At 43.5% G+C, this 7,510-nt stretch overlaps 1 protein-coding gene across 1 annotated transcript in view; it reads right to left on the reverse strand.

The window, feature by feature from the left end:
• Nucleotides 1-7,510, reverse strand: part of LOC102294665 (unconventional myosin-XVIIIb) — a gene marked incomplete in the record, with an annotated part of 81,143 nt that overhangs the window by 6,290 nt on the left and 67,343 nt on the right. The window contains 3 exon segments of the mRNA XM_042223513.1: nucleotides 1,711-2,088; nucleotides 4,224-4,771; nucleotides 5,516-5,668. Coding sequence (XP_042079447.1) covers nucleotides 1,733-2,088; nucleotides 4,224-4,771; nucleotides 5,516-5,668 — 1,057 coding nt within the window.

Consider the following 7,510-nt stretch of genomic DNA (forward strand, 5'->3'; position numbering starts at 1 on the left):
TTTACATTGTTTTAAAAAGTGTTACATGCTTAAAACGATAACTCAATATGAAGAATGTGAATGAAATTGGAGTCCATTGAAAAAGGATCCATTATAATTTCTTGTTTTATTTATTTTAATTTTATTTTTCTCCTTGTTACTATGTGGAGTGGTATATTCTGATTGTAAATTTGTTGTTTGGTTTGAGTTAGGACCAGAGATAAATGTTAATCTTAGTTTGTTCCCAGATTTTTGGTGCCCACTTGTAATATAAGTTTGATTGTAGATAGGGGGCAGGGTTTAGTAAGAGTATTTTCTTCTTCCTGCTCCTTTTCACACATGGTTGCAGTGCTTTATTGATAGAAAGTGTGGTTGGTTGGTTTGAACTGTTGTACCAAGTGTGAAATAAATAAATAAGTGAAAAAAATGAAATGAAATGAAATAATGACACATTTGTCACATTTGAAGTTGGTATAGTCCAATCCTGCAGTTTACAGCAACATCGTTCACATTAAACTCTGCACACAGCTGTCACCATGTTCTGCTACTATGCTTTCCCTGAAACGGAAGTGTACAATGTGCTGAACCTCACATTACAATTCACCAAAGCCAAGCAGAGCTGTAAAGACACCTATAACATGTATGTACTAGTTCAAACCTTTCACAATGCCACAATGTTTGTCATCTTGGCCCCTGACACAGTTGCACACTGACACCTACTAAAAAGGTATTTAGCAGCTGTCAGCAGGTGTAATGGTTGCCACATTTACCATTTTAGGGCTAGATTTACTAACCAACTGCGGCACCACAAACGGGTCTAAAAGAAGTATTGACAGTATTTACAAAGATAGCACAGTGACAAGATTTTGTGAAAGAGGTGTTTGTAACTGACCCTGCTTTAGATCTATTTCTGGGAGTTCCTCTCAAAACATACAAAATATAGCAGTAGACTATTTAAATAAAACACACAAACGGATTTACTAACATTGATACATACAACACAGCACAAAATGTACTGCTAGTTACGCTATTATTGCTCAGTGATGCATTTTCAATAAAAAATGTGACCTGCTGTTTCGTTAAAAACCTTCCTTGAAGAAAATTGGTCTTGAGGTTTGCTGGTAAACATTGTAGCATTTTCTTAATTAGCAGAAGTTGAAGAAGTTAGAAGTTGTCTGTGTTTGTGCATGTAGCAATACAGTTTATGCATGCAGCATTCACTATTATACAAATTTGGCAACTTGTGGCTCCATAAATCAAGATCATGAGCACCAACCACTGTTAAGAAGGCTTTGCTTTGACCAAGTCCATCTTGTATTTACAGTCTGTGTTGTTAAAAAGTAAGGTTTTGTTACATATGCATTGCTCAGAAGCTCCACCTGCTTGCTGTTCAAATCTTTTGGTTGTAAGGTGTTTACAGTCGGCTGTCTGTAAGAAAAACTAACTCAGCTTCTTAACTGAAGGGTTGCACCAAGTCCAAGTATGAGACTAAAAACAGGATTATTTTGAACTGTGAATCACAAAAAACTACTTTCAGAAAATAAAATATAAGAAAATAAAATGACATTTCAAATAAGCATAACAAAACCGCTTTAAAAAGGTTTCTACGATGGATTTGACTAACATGCATGTGGAAAAAAATGGCTCTGATATCAAAACAATGTGATGCAACTACTGTTTACTATTTCAAATGTTCCCCCAGTTCCTACATGTAGCTGTCCATCTACACACCTGAGACTGCCGCACATCTGCTTCAGTCAGTCTCCTTTTTCAGGTATTTCTTCATGAGTGAAGCCACGTCTCCCCCCTCGCTGCCCTCTGCTTCCAATCTCTCACCCTGCGGCCTCTCAAACCTGCGTCTTGGCCCACCACCCTGGGAGCTTCGTCCTGATCCACCTGAGCTAGAGGACTCCGATTCAGAGCTTTTCCTGCTGTGGCTCGAGGGAGGCAGCTCTCCAAAGTGGACGCTTAGTGCTCTCCTACCTCCTCTGACTGAGCTGGCCAGGCTGCTGGTTGACTGAGCTCTCCTGATTGCAGGCAAGATGTCTGAGGCCGCGTCGTCACGGTCCAAAGGCAGACGCCGATTTTGGAAGACCATGGGTTCTGAACCTAGGGATCCTTCACCTACGTCCTCTGGAATGAGGCTCCCCACCATGCACTGCCGTGGTGCCAGAGGGGAGCGCTGGATGGGAGTTGTGACAGAGTGCAGCGACTTCTCTTCCTCTGGGATGGAGACGGAAGGAGCATGATGACGAGCAGCAAGTGAGGAGAGGTGCGGCAATGAGGGAAGCGATGAGAGAGAATCACCTGAGTTAAAGCGAGAGACTTTGCCTCCAGCTGCAGAGAGAGTTTTGGTAGAACGTGGCAGGAGTGGGGAGGATGGTTTCAGGATGCTGGGACCAGGTCTGGGCTCCTGGACATCTTCTGGACTGAGAGAGAGGGCCGAGGCTCTCCGTCTGAGAGTCGATGCGCCGGTTGTTTGATAAATTGCCAAAGAGACAGTACTGCCAGTTTCATCTCCTGCATCACCGCCAGCTCTGCGTTTACGAAGTCCTTCCAACAATTCAGACAGAGCTGTGGAGGATGGGGCTCGACCAAGAGATCTGCTAGCAACGCCTCCAGCCTCAGAGCCCTCATCATCAGGATTCACACAAGAACTAGAGAGTGATAAAAGAAGCAGTTTAAACCACAAACCAGCCCATATGTTTGGCTAACATACACAGACATCTAGGGCTAGAACTAAATATTGTCTCATTTCATCTATTGGGTGTTTATTATCAAAAACATTCTCTGTCCAACTAAACAGCCTAAACAGGGCTGAGCATTATATCAAATCAATTTGATCCATTCAACATTTTTGCTTTTTGAAAAACTCTGAGCACAACATGAAAGCATTAAGCTGAATGTCCACACATCATCTTTGTGATTCTGAAGAATTCAAATATTTTCTGTGGTAGAGCACAAATCAGGAGATTTCAAAGGTACTTTTTGTAATTGACCAAAAACTGTAAGAAACAATATATTTGATTGAAATGTTACTTAATAAGACGTGCAGTTAGTGGGGATAGGTTAATTGGAAACCCTAAATTGCTCATAGGTGTGAATGAGAGTGCGAATGGTTGTCTATGTCCAGGGTGTACCCTGCCTCTCGCCTTAAGACAGCTAGGATAGGCTCCAGACAACCACCAGCACTCTTCAGTGGGAGAAACATTTCCTCATTCATCCAAGTGACTTCAACTTTTTCAGATTTACTTACTTGAATGATGGAGCATGCATCAAGACAGTAGTTAATAGTAGTGTCACACAGTACTTGAAACACTTATCGTAGCTAGTTAGCTCATCAAAATCAAGCTAAGTGATTTATCATTGCAGCTTGAAGTACCTTGTGTTAGCAGACTTACTGTAAGCTGTAGGTGCTGATGGTGTCAGCAACAGACTGACGGCCCCCCTGGCTGCTGTGAAGTGAGCTTCCACCGCGGGAGCCTCCTCTAGACACTCCTGACCATGTGTGAATGCCTTCTCCCCCAACAGAGCCGACACTGGACACAGAGTCACTGCAGGACCAAAGCAAACCTCAGAAATCTGCTACAGCCAAATTGAATGAAATTAGATCTTTACCTTTTCAGCTGCTATAAACATGCAAGCACAATAAAAAAGGAAATATGCGACTGCAGCTCCATAAACAGCTGATGATTCCACTGTAAACCAAGATAGCATTACAGCAGGGGTGGAGCAGCAAGTAATGACTCATAAGATTGGCACACTGCAAACTTTCATGGCGCACTTTATCACAGGACTGTTTTTTGCTTACATGCTTACAAAAGGAAATGAAAAATTCTTATTGGTCTATGGTAAAAACATGCTCTAAGGCATACCATCAGTTAAGTTAGTGTCCTGTGGATTTTGGATGTTAGTAGTCATGTACAAAACCCTTCTGTCATGGCCTTGAGTCAGAGACCCAAAGTTTATGTTTTGGACATTCAGCAATATTCTCAAGTTAACTCCCTGGTTTTGGTTCGTATTGTTGTGATCCTTTCCTGTGCGGTATTTGTCATGGTCTTGGGTCGGTGACCCAGTGTTTTTTTTTTCTTGTTTTTATTTATATTTTTTGATTTAGTATTATTCATGGTTCTGTTTTTGCTTCCCCTGTGTCCTTGTCCTTGTCCTTAACACCATAATTCCCTCCACACTCACCACCAAGCTGGAGCATCTGGGACTCAGCTCATCTATGTGTCGTTCTGAACCTAGGGATCCTTCACCTACGTCCTCTGGAATGAGGCTCCCCACCATGCACTGCCGTGGTGCCAGAGGGGAGCGCTGGATGGGAGTTGTGACAGAGTGCAGCGACTTCTCTTCCTCTGGGATGGAGACGGAAGGAGCATGATGACGAGCAGCAAGTGAGGAGAGGTGCGGCAATGAGGGAAGCGATGAGAGAGAATCACCTGAGTTAAAGCGAGAGACTTTGCCTCCAGCTGCAGAGAGAGTTTTGGTAGAACGTGGCAGGAGTGGGGAGGATGGTTTCAGGATGCTGGGACCAGGTCTGGGCTCCTGGACATCTTCTGGACTGAGAGAGAGGGCCGAGGCTCTCCGTCTGAGAGTCGATGCGCCGGTTGTTTGATAAATTGCCAAAGAGACAGTACTGCCAGTTTCATCTCCTGCATCACCGCCAGCTCTGCGTTTACGAAGTCCTTCCAACAATTCAGACAGAGCTGTGGAGGATGGGGCTCGACCAAGAGATCTGCTAGCAACGCCTCCAGCCTCAGAGCCCTCATCATCAGGATTCACACAAGAACTAGAGAGTGATAAAAGAAGCAGTTTAAACCACAAACCAGCCCATATGTTTGGCTAACATACACAGACATCTAGGGCTAGAACTAAATATTGTCTCATTTCATCTATTGGGTGTTTATTATCAAAAACATTCTCTGTCCAACTAAACAGCCTAAACAGGGCTGAGCATTATATCAAATCAATTTGATCCATTCAACATTTTTGCTTTTTGAAAAACTCTGAGCACAACATGAAAGCATTAAGCTGAATGTCCACACATCATCTTTGTGATTCTGAAGAATTCAAATATTTTCTGTGGTAGAGCACAAATCAGGAGATTTCAAAGGTACTTTTTGTAATTGACCAAAAACTGTAAGAAACAATATATTTGATTGAAATGTTACTTAATAAGACGTGCAGTTAGTGGGGATAGGTTAATTGGAAACCCTAAATTGCTCATAGGTGTGAATGAGAGTGCGAATGGTTGTCTATGTCCAGGGTGTACCCTGCCTCTCGCCTTAAGACAGCTGGGATAGGCTCCAGACAACCACCAGCACTCTTCAGTGGGAGAAACATTTCCTCATTCATCCAAGTGACTTCAACTTTTTCAGATTTACTTACTTGAATGATGGAGCATGCATCAAGACAGTAGTTAATAGTAGTGTCACACAGTACTTGAAACACTTATCGTAGCTAGTTAGCTCATCAAAATCAAGCTAAGTGATTTATCATTGCAGCTTGAAGTACCTTGTGTTAGCAGACTTACTGTAAGCTGTAGGTGCTGATGGTGTCAGCAACAGACTGACGGCCCCCCTGGCTGCTGTGAAGTGAGCTTCCACCGCGGGAGCCTCCTCTAGACACTCCTGACCATGTGTGAATGCCTTCTCCCCCAACAGAGCCGACACTGGACACAGAGTCACTGCAGGACCAAAGCAAACCTCAGAAATCTGCTACAGCCAAATTGAATGAAATTAGATCTTTACCTTTTCAGCTGCTATAAACATGCAAGCACAATAAAAAAGGAAATATGCGACTGCAGCTCCATAAACAGCTGATGATTCCACTGTAAACCAAGATAGCATTACAGCAGGGGTGGAGCAGCAAGTAATGACTCATAAGATTGGCACACTGCAAACTTTCATGGCGCACTTTATCACAGGACTGTTTTTTGCTTACATGCTTACAAAAGGAAATGAAAAATTCTAATTGGTCTATGGTAAAAACATGCTCTAAGGCATACCATCAGTTAAGTTAGTGTCCTGTGGATTTTGGATGTTAGTAGTCATGTACAAAACCCTTCTGTCATGGCCTTGAGTCAGAGACCCAAAGTTTATGTTTTGGACATTCAGCAATATTCTCAAGTTAACTCCCTGGTTTTGGTTCGTATTGTTGTGATCCTTTCCTGTGCGGTATTTGTCATGGTCTTGGGTCGGTGACCCAGTGTTTTTTTTTTCTTGTTTTTATTTATATTTTTTGATTTAGTATTATTCATGGTTCTGTTTTTGCTTCCCCTGTGTCCTTGTCCTTGTCCTTAACACCATAATTCCCTCCACACTCACCACCAAGCTGGAGCATCTGGGACTCAGCTCATCTATGTGTCAGTGGATCTCCAACTTCCTAACTGGCAGACCACAGGCAGTAAGGATGGGCGGACATGTCTCAGCCTCCACCACTCTCAGCACTGGAGCCCCCCAGGGGTGTGTTCTGAGCCCCTGCTGTACTCTTTGTACACATATGACTGTGTGGCCACTACCAGCTCCACCACCATCATCAAGTTTGCTGACGACACCGTCGTGGTGGGCCTGATCTCTGATAACAACGAGACGGCCTACCTGAAGGAGATTAGGAATCTGGAGAACTGGTGCCAGAGGAACAACCTCCTTCTAAACGTCAGTAAGACAAAGGAGCTGATAGTGGACTTCAGCACTAAGCAGGAGAGGAACTACCAGACCCCCGTCATCAACGAGTGCCCAGTGGAGAGAGTGGACAGCTTCAAATACCTCGGAGTTCACATCACGCAGGACCTGTCATGGTCCTGTCACATCAACACCGTGGTGAAAAAGGCCCGACAGCGTCTCTACCACCTCAGACGCTTGAGAGACTTCCAACTGCCCTCCAAGGTGCTCAGGAACTTTTACTCGTGCACCATAGAGAGCATCCTGAGCGGGAAACATCTTAACCTGGTTCGGGAACAGCACCATGCAGGACAGACGAGCTCTACAGAGGGTTGTGCGGTCAGCTGAGCGCACCATCCGCTCCGAGCTCCCTGACCTGCACTCAATCTACAGCAGGCGGTGCTGGACCAAGGCCAGGAAGATCGTGAAGGACCTCAGCCATCCCAACAACAGACTGTTCTCTCTGTTGAGGTCAGGAAAGCGATTCCGCTCCCTGAAGACCAACACAGAGAGACTGAGGAGGAGCTTCTTCCCGCAGGCGATACGGTCTCTCAATCACACCACCACACAGTACTGACCCACACATAAGTTCTTACACACACACTGGACTATTCTGGACATTGTTTCACTTCATTACTTAAATCACGCTGCTGTTATTGTGTATATATTTATTTATATTTCTTCATACATTCTTATATAGTTCTATATTGTGTATTTTGTTGTACAGTTATTTTATTTTAACCTTTAATTTATATATTTCTTATTCCTTCCTAGTTAAATTTACCCTTTTTAATTTTTCATATTTATTTCCTATCTTATTCATAGCCTTTTCCTTTTTGTTTTCTTTAGGTCACGAGCAGTTGTCC

The sequence above is a fragment of the Haplochromis burtoni genome, unplaced genomic scaffold, assembly GCF_018398535.1.
Source record: "Haplochromis burtoni strain Fernald_Lab_line unplaced genomic scaffold, NCSU_Asbu1 Contig_113, whole genome shotgun sequence".
Taxonomy (NCBI): Eukaryota; Metazoa; Chordata; class Actinopteri; order Cichliformes; family Cichlidae; genus Haplochromis; species Haplochromis burtoni.